Below are 13,414 nucleotides of genomic sequence, written 5' to 3'. Positions count from 1 at the left end.
AGGGCTCAAAAAGTAACGCGAGGGCACGTCTTTTGTAGCATGAGGGCTCATAGAGATACTCATGAGGGCTCATACTACTACTACTACTACTACTACTACTACTACTACTACTACTACTACTACTACTACTACTACTACTACTACTACTACACCTACTACACTTATTACTACTACTACTACACCTACTACACCTACTATTACTACTACTACTACTACTACTACTACTACTACTACTACTACTACTACTACTAATACTACTACCATTACCACTACCACTATCACTACCACTACTACTATTACTACTACTACTACTACTACTACTACTACGACTACTATGACTACTACTACTATGACAACTACTACTACGACAACTACTACTACTACTACTACCATTACCACTACCACTACCACTACCACTACCACTACTACTACTACTACTACTACTACTACGACTACTACTACGACTACTACTACTATTATTACTAATAAATAATACATTAATTTTCAATTTTAATCAGTTTTTTTTTCAATTTAACTAGGCAAATCAAATTTTGAAAGCTAGAGAAGAAGGTTGGAAAAATGTACTTGGAATCAAGGTTTTTTCTTTAAAGTGATTTTTGTTATTGTAAATGTATTTATAATTCAACTTTTTATTGAAATTTATCATTGAACTTTATTATTGTAACAAATTTCATTTTTAAGTTACTTTTTAACTGCAAACAAAAAAAAAGTTGTGAACATCTAATAAAATTGAGGGGTATACATATGCATTAATTCACCTATTTGTCGTGAAATCAGGTTCGAGTTTTTTGACCATTTCTTTATGTGCTTCCGCTTAGTACCCGTTCATCTATCACCTTTCTCTTTGTTCTTTATTGTTTTCCTTCTTCCCAAAGCTGCACTCTTTTAAATATAATTTTTGATCAAATTGATAATGCTCTCTCTCTTTATCCCTCTGCCAACATTGTTATTATTGGTGACTTTAATGCTCATCACTAATGCCACTGACCCTGCTGGCACTAAAGCCTATAACCTCTGCATTTCTCAATCTCTTACTCGGATAGTTAAGTTTGTGACTTATTTTCCTGACAACCCTAATCATTTACCTTCACTCCTTGATTTATTTCTGGTCTCTGATCCTTGCTTGGCTTCAGTTTCTCCTTTTTCTCCCTTAGGTGGTTTTGACCATGAAATGATCTCTTTAAATCTTTCATCTCATAATTCGTTTTCGGACTCACCACAGTTTTAACTCCAACAAAACTCAGTTATTTACTGCAAACAACTATCACAGTACTGTCCCTTTGGAACTTTCTCCCATCTTCATGTTTTCCTGACTCATACAACTTTCAATTCTTTAAATCCTCTGTTGACTGTATAACTCTATAACTGTATAAATCTGTATAACTGTATAAATCTGTATAACTGTATAAAACTGTATAACTGTATAAATCCTCTGTGACTCTATAACTCTATTCTTTTTTTCTAGTAACTCCCAACTTAATAGTGGTTGCTTTCAGCCTTGTTGGGAGTGAATCAGAATAAATAAAAAAAGAAGTAGTTTTTAATGCATTTAATTCAAATTAATGCATGTATTTAATGGTTGTAATAATTAACATGTAAAGGTTATCAAATGAAATTCTCATAAAAATGCTCTGTGAAAGATCACAAGTTCTTTTTAAAGTTACCTTAATGAATAAATAAATAATAAGTGTAAGTATATTTTCTACACAGATTCTACATAGATTCTACATGATCTTCCAAATTAAATTGTAGGTATATTTTCTATATGATTCTGCATTTTTTTTTAACTTATCTATTTAAGACCAATGCTAAATTTAAATCTTGCATTTTTTTTTATGTTAAAATGCTTTTGATCACACTTTTAGGAGTTTTTCCTCTTTTTATATTGGGTATTGTCTCTGCAGATCATTTTAAAAACAATTTCTCATAATTGAAATAAAGGTCTATAAAGTAGTGTCTAATAGTTTGCAGACAGGCAAAAAAAAAAAAAAGAATTTCACTAATATTTCCGCACATACTTCACTAAAACCAGCATGTTATATACCAATCAAAACATTTTCAAGTTTACAATTATGTTTTGAACAAATAATGATTATCTAATCAACATATTAAAATTGGTATACAAATCAACGATTTTTGATAAGTTCAAAAATTTTCAGACAAACCGTTTTTTTTTTTTTAAATACTACAATTTTTTCAAGAATATTTGATCACAAATTTTTATAAAAGTACATTAGTATTTTGTAGAATATTTTTTTACAATCAAGAATGGCTCATCATCATAGAGTAATCATAGCTCATCAGTCATAGAGTAACTAAATTAATGCAAATGTCAATGGGAATTGAGTCCCATATTTACTTGATTTATTAAATAAATTACCGGGATTTGTAGGCTTTATTCCTTTCATTTGACGATCAACATGTTCCCATAGATGTTCAATAAGATTTACGTCAAGTGATTGAGATGGCTGCTTTAAAACAATAATTTTACTATTTTTGAAAAACTCTAAAACTGATTTAGCTGTATGTTTGGGATCGTATTCCTGTTGGTATATCCATCCTCAAGGTATTTTATCCTTTGCATGAGGTAACATAATAGTTTTAAATATATCTTTTTACTTTTCTTGGTTCATAGTCTCAGCAATTCTATAAAGCGGATCAACTCCATCCTGGCTGAAACATCCCCAAACCATTACATTACCTCCTCCGTATTTTACGGTAGGCAGTTGGTGTTTAGGATCGTATCTTGTACCTACTGGACGTCGAACATACCTGATTCCATCTCATCCAAGCAGCAAACTTGCTTTTGTTACTAAAATTTTTTTTTGTCTATTGTTGTCTTTTCCACTTTAGATGGTCTGATGAAAATTCCTTTAGAACATTATGGTTATTCAAGGAAACTAATAGCTTTATAGTTGGGATTCTTCCAAAAAATCGGAATTGTATATTAATATTAACTCATCCACCCCAAATTCTAAAACAAATCCCAATTTCAATTAATAACAGGCTAAACCAAAACTCCTCTAATGAAAATGTATTCAATTCCTCTAAACGAATATTTGAAGATGCCCTTTAAAAAAGTGGTTTTAAAAATTTTGAACTAAAATTTGACCCTGAAAAAAAGAATACAAAAAGGGGAAATAGAACTAGAAATTTAATTTGGTTCAACCCCCTCATATAACAAAAATGTTTTTACTAACATAGGAAAAGTGTTTTTAAAATTGGTCGTTAAGCATTTCCCGCCCTCCAATAATTTACATAAAATTTTTAATCGAAATACAATTAAAGTTAGCTACAGTTGTACAAAAAATATGGAAAGAATTATAAAAGGTCACAATAATGCTTTGTTAAACGAAAAAGAAATCCTAAATAAAAAAACAACAAAAAATTGCAATTGTAAACAAATAAAAAATTGTCCAATGAGTGGAAGTTGTTTATCAAAAAATGTGGTATATAAATGTGTTGTTTCCTCTAAGAATGTACCTGATAAACAATATATTGGCATAACAGAGGGTGAATGGAAAAAACGTTTTCCCAATCATAAGCAATCTTTTAAAAATATAAAGTATTCAAAAGACTCCATGCTGTCAAAATATATATGGGAATTAAAAGATAAAAATATTGATGATTTTATACAGAATTGGTCCATCCTTAAAATAGTGTCTGCATATAACAATATTTCCAAAAAATATTGTTATATGCAGATAACAATAGTTTTTGGAAATATACTATGCCTACAAGAAAAATTTGAAATAATTACACATGCAAACCAAGAATTTTTATTAAACAAAAAATCAGAATTAATTTCTAAATGCATGCACAAAAATAAGTTTCTCTTAAAAAACTATAAAAATAAATGAGCTTAATAGTTACATTAAGTCCCTCTTTTAGAAAATATTTTTCTAAAAAAGCATCATTTCCAAAAAATTCTTTTCATAATAGTGTCAGCTGTCAGCAAGTTCCACAAATCTGTGAAAATTTGTAGTAGTAAAGGCATTTGCGACTTCCTGTAATTTAATTTTTGGTATAAATTGAAGTTTTATTAATTCGATCATTCATTTCTGATGAGTCTGATGATTGATGAAATACTGTATTAAATTTTTCATTAAGTGATTTTCTACCATTTTATATATACATACATATATATATATATATATATATATATATATATATATATATATATATATATATATATATATATATATATATACATATATATATCTATATATATTAACAAAAGTGTTCTCTTTGTAAGAGTGATGAAAATGTTGTGTGAACCACTATCTGTAGAAGAATTCAATTAAGAATTGACTTGAGCATCCAAAGTCAAAGTAATTTGGATAACATTGGGTTAATCTGTTTAACTGGAATTACAGGAAGAATATGGCCATTAGATTCAATAGTCGAATTACAATAAACTTCTTTGCAAAAAACTCTTCTTTTGGGGAAAAGTAATAAAATCAGACCTATAAGTTAGAAATGGAATATTAAAACTTTAGTTAATTACAATGTTGAAGATTTTCCAAAAGTCTCTAGAGCTTATCATCAGACAGTAACTTTTTTAAATTGACTTCGTGCAAAAATAAAAAGACATAGGTTCTTAAAAGAAATATTTTTGTAAAAGAAGATGAAAAAAATGATTATGGGTTAATATAGCAACTGCACAAGAAGATGAAAAATGTGGAGTAAGATAAGAATTGACTTAAAACCAACCAAAAGAAATAAAAGCTTACATACCTGCTTGGATTTAGTAGGTTAGGTTAGAGGCGCATTATCCATATATGTTTATATTAAGCATACATAACATAAATATATATAGGTATAAACATATATGTTTGATACTCATTTAGATGCTGGCATACAATATCTTTATATATTTATATATACTTTATTTTTTATATGGATTAATTTTATTTGCTTAATTATTTGCCCAAAGAGTAGATGATGATTAGGATGTGTTATATGACTCTAACAAGTAAAGGAGCCATAACATTAGACAGATTTTGAAAAAACATTGCATTAAAAAAACATGTTGGTTTGTTTTATTAAATTTCTTTTACTAAATACAGCCATATAGAGTACAAAATAATAAGAAAAAGTTTCTTTACAAGGTATAATAGTGTAATAAAGTCGAATTATTTACCTTGGATTCTTGGTGGTTTTAATTGTCAGAAAGTAACTGTGTCGTGTTTTTCAAAAGGAATGACCTTTATAAACTAAATTAAAAAATACCAAACAAACTACTTATAAATATCTATTTAATTTTGAGAAAAGACATTGTTAGTAAAATTCTAAATTTTTAGTTATAGGCATTAAAACTTTGTGTCATGGAAGGAACGATAGGTTCCTTCTGTGACACAAGTTTCAATGGCTTTAACAAAAAAGTTATTATTCCACATCTAATATCTTTACCTGAAACTAAATAGGCCTTTATAGGTTGCATGTTAGGTATTATTGCCTCCTTTTAAACGTTTTTATTTTTTTTTTGATTTTCCAATTTAGTTTATAAAGGTCATTCCTTTTGAAAAAAAATACTTTTTAATCCTGCCCATATATATTTATCGAATCATTTACCTCAGTCCCACTAAAGAACCAAGAAAAATGATTCAACTTATGTGAATTCCTGTTAAATTGAACTTTGACTGATATAAAATATTAGCTAGAGTTAAGGCAATTTTTTTTATTCAATGCTAAATTAAAAACATTAATTATACACCATTATACTAATAAAAGCGTGAAAAATGTTTCAATGAAAGATGTTATGTATTGTATTCACCCTGTACACTTAAAAGATTACATTCAAAAAAGGTAAGCAACGTGACTTTGGTATTAAAATTTGATATCACTGGGTTAGTAATACCAATTAACTGAAGTTATATTTTTTGTTAAATTTGTTAGTTTCTCAAGTATTTTATTCATAAGTTATTCAGATTAAACTTAGGCAAGTTTCTTGTTGATAACACATATTTTCAGTTTTTTACTGAAGTTGATATTTTATGATGAGTTTGGAAAAAACTTTGAAATTTTTTTAAGTTATTTTTTAGTTTTCCTATTTTTAATTTATAAAATGACTCGCAAATGCAAGCTTAGTAATGAAACTTGTGCAGATATCCGTAAGGAATAAAATTCTACTTACCAAAAGCCAAACCTGTTGTCAACTGTGCTACACCATCTCCGAAACTGGATTAAAAAAATGTGTAAATTTTTGTAGGGAAGTTGGTTCTGTGACAGTTTGGGGCTGCTTTGCTGATCAAAAAATCTTGATAAGATTCTTTATCAAAACATTCATCAATGACATTTCTGTCTAGACAAAGAGTTGTAGACAATTGGTTAGTTTTTAAGCATAATAAATCAGTTAGTTTTTTAGATATCAACCCTAAACAGAAATCAAAAAAATTTTAAAATAATTTTTATTATAGCATAATTTTACGACTGATAAAGATATATTTAATTTAAATGCAACAAAAAAATATAGAAAGAGATATGAAATTACTTTCAAACTATGAAAAAATATTATAGTATTTTAATTGAAAACATTGTTTTTTAGGAGGAAAAATCAAATGCAGATATTAAAAATAACCAAAGAGAAGAAAAGTTAGAAAATAAAATTGATTATTTTTCTAAAATTGATAAGTGAGTACTTGAAAATTGTTTTAAAAGTTGATAGATGAGTATTTACAATTGTTTTAAAATTTGATAGGTGTGTAATAAAAAGTTATTTTAACATTAACAAGTGATTAGTTAACAATAAGCCTTTTTGTAATTAAGCAGCAATTATGAATCACGTGTTATAATGTTTTTCTCGGGAGGGCAAAATTGTAAGCAAGACATTTTGAGAATGCAAAATAGTTTGTTTGTCAATAAACAACAATATTTTTAGAAACAATTAAAAATATAGAATATAATACAAGGGATCAAAACAATAACTGTTTTTCAAATGAAAAAGTGAGGGGTAACTGCTTCCAAACATCACAAGATATATACCAAAATTATCACTCTTTCAAGAAATACCAGTTCTAAAAAGTCTAAAACGATTCTTTATGTTACTAATATTTTATATCCTCATTAAAAAATTACTACCGCTTCTATCAAATGAGTTATAAATCATGAGCAAGACACTACAATAAAAAATTCTATGCTGAGCATGTGTCAAAACAGACTAATTAGAACATTGAAAATTGTGTTCTCTTTATTGTTTATGAAAGACTGTGCTAGATTTATAGCAAATATCATGGAAGGGTGTGTTGGAAACTAACCGTCCTTTTAAAATTTTTAATAAAACAATTAAAGAAGGAGCTAATGATTGTGATTTTCTACAATAAAAAAATGATTAAATAAGAATCATAAATATTAAACTCAAATTAAATTACAAATTGCAAATCAGCATATTTTGTTGTTTGGATTTTCATCATATCAAATCAGCATATTTTGTTGTCCACATCAAGTTATTTGTTGTCTTATATGTTGAAGTAGTTGAATTTGATCAAGAGCTCTGTTTCTCTGAAAATAAAATTTAGGTTTTTCTCAAAACATGTTTCTTCAGCATTATTACTATTAGAACCTAAAACATGTGGAAAATGTGATAAATTAATACTTAAAGTCAGGGCTGTGGAGTTAGAGTTGTGGAGTCTGAGTCACAACATTTGTAGCGGAGTCGCTAAACAAAATCATGACTCTGACTCCAATAGTAAGACTTCTCAGTATTGCACGTGCATGTACAAAATATTTAATCTTCAAAGAATTTTTCATATATTTGGCAATTTGAGTCGTAGTGGGAGTTAGTACTCCGACTCCAACTCCAATTGCCAATTATAATTTCTCCACACCCCTGCTAAAAATACCAGAAATCAATGCTCATGAATTTAACCAATGTATGTAAAAAGCAGTGTTCAGTGTGAAATATGTTGTGCTTGGTTCCTCTGTTCTTGTCAAATTTCAAAAAAGAAGATTATGAGTTATTAGCAGATCGAAACTGGATTTGTTACATATGCTTGATTTTGATTTATATGAAATCAATCATTGATTTATATGAAATCAATCATTGATTTATATGAAATCAATCATTGATTTATATGAAATCAATCATTGATTTATATGAAATCAATCATTGATTTATATGAAATCAATCATAGCATTTATATGAAATCAATCATTGATTTATATGAAATCAATCATTGATTTATATGAAATCAATCATTGATTTATATGAAATCAATCATTGATTTATATGAAATCAATCATTGATTTATATGAAATCAATCATTGATTTATATGAAATCAATCATTGATTTATATGAAATCAATCATTGATTTATATGAAATCAATCATTGATTTATATGAAATCAATCATTGATTTATATGAAATCAATCATTGATTTATATGAAATCAATCATTGATTTATATGAAATCAATCATTGATTTATATGAAATCAATCATTGATTTATATGAAATCAATCATTGATTTATATGAAATCAATCATTGATTTATATGAAATCAATCATTGATTTATATGAAATCAATCATAGCATTTATTTCCTCCTCTTTAGTCATTACATTTAATTCCTTTTTATAAAATACTTATGCTTTTAGATTAATATAATTTTTTTTTTGACAGAAAAATGTACTTCTTGAAGTATTTTGTTGTTTTTTTTCTATATTTTTAAAAAGACTTTACTATCAAAAAACCATGTTGAAACTTTTTATTAAAGTGACATGGTTAAAAAAAAAACTACTTATTTCTTTAAAGATCCTTCTGCCTCCAATTGATATAAGTTCATTTGTAATAATAAGGTTAACAGTAAGTAAACAGTAGTTTAAACAAAACAATTTAAATTTTTTCCAAAAGAAAAAAAAATTTGATTAAGTTAAAGTTTTTAAAAAAAAAAAAAGACTATTGAGAAAGTAATGGTTTTCTCAAGTTTGATATAGCAGAACATACATACAGTATATTATTTATGATTTGTGAGTAGTAAAGCAAAAGACTAAGTCTTCTATCAAAAGACCCTGACAAAATAGTAATCATAACTAACAGAAATTCCTGTTCCATTGAGATTTTTCTTTTAAGTCAATTTTTTTAAAAAGGAAATAAGTTATTGTCAATATTATAATCTTGTGATAGGAATAATTGTTTTTACAGATTCAACAAAAGGCATTTTTTGCAATTATTTCATTTTTTTAATTTTCATTGAGATGAAAATAACTGAGGTATTTCATAACTGCTGCTTTGTGCTTTACATAATTAAAAACACCTTGAACTTTTTTACATTTTGTAAGCCTGTAAAAGTTGATACATCTGAATCCCTAGTAATATGAAAAAACCATTAAACAGTTTACAGTGGTAATGGAGTAGACTTTGTATCAATTTTACATTTTAATCGCTTTATTAAAGTCATCCTCTAAGGCCAAAACTCTTCTTCAATTCCAGTAATTTTTGGGGTACCTCAAGGTTCTATTTTTGGTTCTGTTTTGTTTCTTATCTACATTTATGATCTTTCTGACAACCTTACATCTATAACAGCTCTATTTGATGATGACTCAACTTTATACTCCTGTCTTAACAAAAAGTCTTCTTTGTTATATTCCATAGAACAGGCAGTCCATCTTGAATCTGATTTCACTTTTGTAACAGATTGAGACTTGCAGTGGCTTTTAAATTTTAAATTAAATTTTAACTGCAACAAAACTCAGTTATTTACTGCAAACAACTCTTGCAATACTATTGACATTCCTATATTGTTGAATGGCTACCCTCTCACTGAGTCCCTTTCTTTATATCTTCTTGGGTTGTTGTTCACTACTGACCTCTTACGCAGCTCAAAAAAGCTAATATTACTTGTTCCATCAACCAAAAGTCATTTTTGCTTGACTCCTTATTTAGCCAAATCTCATCCTATTACTATATCTGTCCCTGCATGCTCTAAAAACTTTTATTCACTAGTTTTTTTTCCCGAACTCTCTCCCATCTTGAAATTTTCCTGACACATACAACCTACAACTTTTCAAGTCTTCTTTCAACTATTTCCTTGCTCTTTAACTCTTTTTTTCTAGTAACTCCCAACTTAATAGTGGTTGCTTGCAGCCTTGTTGGGAGTGAATTCGAATAAAAAAGTAAATAAATAAAAAAGATGTTGTTTAAAATTTTATAATTCTACTGTATTACCATTATATTGTCAACTGATTTCATATGAGATAAGATTTTCACCACTTTTTTAATCCAATGAAATAAAATAAGAAGATTATAAGATACTTTAGCTGTAACTTTATTTGAGTTGAAGGATTTAAAATTTTTTGTTGAAATTGATTTAACAAGAGATTGTGTTCTGATTTTTGGTGGAGGTCTTGATTTTTTTTCAGGAGTAAATTGAACATTTATGGTATATGTTAAAAACAGTGTTGAATTAGGATTTTTCTAAGTAGGAAAATCTACAAAATGATTAGAGCAGATTTTTAAATGCTTTGGCACAACAAAGTGTTTTTGCCTATTAGAAACAGCATAAACCCATGATTTTTTTGTTTTTTCATCAACAGGCAATTTGTGGAAACAAATTTATGGATAATGTTTATCGTTATTGCACATAACAACTCAACAATTATTAATTTTTTTTGAAATCAAACAATTAAAAACAATCTTAATTGCTCTCCCTAGAAAAACGTTTTTATGACTTTAGGATAACAGAATTTATTATGTTATCCTTAAAGTTTATTATTTAAAATCATATTTTAATGTTCCTTAAAGTGAACATTAAAATATGGTTTTAGTTTTATTTTTTCTCTGAGGTGGCTTGAATTGATAAAAAATAATTTAATATTTATTTAAAAAATAAAAAAAACATGTTGTGAAAACTTGATAAATTAAGGTTACCAAAATATAAAATAAATTTCAATTTCATTTTTAACTTTTATACTTTATTTAGAAAGCAATTTTTAGATGACGATCAATTGTTAGTTAATGATTTTTTAAAAAGAAAGAAAGATGCAAATGAATATAAAATGAAAAACAATCAAGATAATTTAATAATGGTAGGTTTCGATTTTTTGAAAAAAAGATATTCTCAAATTATATTAACTAACTTAATGATAATTTATAAACATGTACGCCTACGATTTTTTTTCTTTTTTTTTTTATAAGAAAGAAGAGAACCCGTTATTAAAGTTTCACAATGAGCAGAGTATGTTATCTAATTTATTTTTATAACTTTTGTCTTTTAAATTTATAAACAATATTTTTTTTCATATTTTCGATAATTTGATGGTGCTTGCTTTTTTTTTCCAAATAATTTTCATTTATTTTTGAGTTGTGTTCTGCTCTGTGAACTATTTTGATATCTTAAAAAATATGTAATGCTTTTTAAGCTTTGTCAGTCACAATAATTATAAATATAATTATAATTATTGTAACTCGCATAAAAGTAGTTAAAATAAAAAATGTCCGTCTTATAGACATTCAAAGTCCGTCTGATAGACATTCAAAGTCTGTCTTATAGACTATCAAAGTTCTAATAATAGAATAAAAAAGAAATAAAAAACAGAAAATATACAAATGGATATTAAAAAAAAACTGGTAATGTTGTAAAGAACTTGATGCCACAAATGTTCCCTTGTTTACTGATAATAATGTACCACTTGTTTACTGATAAACCAACTTGTCTTGGTTGGTTGAGAATGCCCATAATTCCTATCTAAGTTTTTCTCCAACAAACATAAATTATAACTCAAAGAAAGTATGCACACAGAGTGTAAAAATTGACTATAATTAAGTTCCTTTTTTTATGTAAATGTATGTGTATTTATATATATATATATATATATATATATATATATATATATATATATATATATATATATATATATATATATATTTATATATATATATATATGTATTTATATATATATATATATATATATTTATAAATATATATATATATATATATATATTTATATATATATATATATATATATATATAAATATATTCAAGTCAATCATCAAATAATCGTAATGACAAAAAAAATTAATTACAAAAATACTATGCAGTGTCCGCTTTTATGATGTTAAAATTGTTTATAAAAAATTTATTTTTATGACAACATTTAGATACCAGTTGTTTTTATTTGTTTAATAGTTTTAATTTTAATGTTATTATGTAGTACTTTTCAGCTAAGCACAGGTTGCATAATTTTCCATGTTATAATAGGGTTTTGTATATCCCTTTTTCAAATTTCACATAAATTTGGAAAGCTCTAATGAGTTTGTTTTGCTCTTGTATTAGAAAAAGTTTTAGTGTTTGCACCAATGGTTTTTAAAAGTGTTCTCTGTTAATTTAATCTGCTATCTTGTGGTGAAGTTTTTCATTACAGTTGTATATCATGTTTTTTTAGAGGCATTTTTAAAGGGCCTTGATTTTCAGCAGTTGCATTGTTGGTTGGTTGAAGTGTTAGTACCACATAATTTTTTTTTATTGTGGGCTTTGATAATATTTTTGATGTTAGGAAAACAGCTGTAGCTTACTTTTGTTTAATTTGTTTTGTTAAAGATTTTATCATATTTATGTGATTTTGGAAAATGTTGTTTAACTTAACTTGAAACTAAAATGGAAAATTCTTCCAACATTTGTTCTTACTTTAAGCGCAAAAAGAGGGATAAACCATATAATGTATTATGATCTTGATAACCATTAGATGCTAAGGCATTATTATAAAAAAGTGCAGCTTTGTCAAAAACATCTGTGTTGGATGAAATATTGGTAATTCATTTTGATAACATTGTTGTTATGAATTTGATAATATTAGGAGGGTGGTTAGAGTTAATGTTAATGTACTTTGGGTCACTTGGTTTAATGTCACTTGGTTTTCTGTATGGTCAGAAAGAACAATCCGATAAATTAAACCTCTAAAAAAAAAGTTTACATTCATTAAGTTTGTTTTTACTGTTAATTCTAGATTGAATTTATACTTAAAAAGGTTGACAAGATTTTTATTTTTTCTGATTCTGGTCCACTGACTTTTGACTAACTTTATGAAAACAGGGCAAGCCATCGTCTCTATATAGTCTCACTATTCCAAGTTCCGATATAAATGGATTTATCAATCAATACTTTGTGTTATTGGAGAAATCTTCCTTGTGATCTTTAATGGTTATAAATGATGAACTCATGGCATTTCATTCTGTCATTAATGCCAAAATCTTTTGCAATTGTATTTTCTTCAATATTAATAGTATCATATTGCTTTCCAACAGATTTTTAATAATTTTTTTTGACATTTTCATTGATAGTTGAATGTCTTTTCAAGTCCTTAAATATTATTAGACTTATCTGTGAAGACGAAGACTTTTTCAAAAGATTTGATTTACACTATGCGGTTGATTTTGGAAATATGATTTGGTTGCACTGA

At 26.7% G+C, this 13,414-nt stretch overlaps 1 protein-coding gene across 7 annotated transcripts in view; it reads left to right on the top strand.

Moving 5' to 3' along the window:
• Window positions 1–13,414, top strand: part of LOC101235086 (serine/threonine-protein kinase Nek1) — a 295,109-nt gene that overhangs the window by 135,118 nt on the left and 146,577 nt on the right. For all 7 annotated transcript variants that reach the window (XM_065813420.1, XM_065813417.1, XM_065813419.1 and 4 more), the window contains exons 17-20: window positions 540–596; window positions 6,569–6,654; window positions 10,939–11,044; window positions 11,154–11,193. In XM_065813420.1, the coding sequence (XP_065669492.1) occupies window positions 540–596; window positions 6,569–6,654; window positions 10,939–11,044; window positions 11,154–11,193 (289 nt within the window). The remainder of the gene's footprint in view (window positions 1–539; window positions 597–6,568; window positions 6,655–10,938; window positions 11,045–11,153; window positions 11,194–13,414) is intronic.

This window comes from Hydra vulgaris, chromosome 12 (genome assembly GCF_038396675.1).
Source record: "Hydra vulgaris chromosome 12, alternate assembly HydraT2T_AEP".
NCBI lineage: Eukaryota > Metazoa > Cnidaria > Hydrozoa > Anthoathecata > Hydridae > Hydra > Hydra vulgaris.
This window is presented reverse-complemented; position numbering and strand designations above follow the sequence as displayed.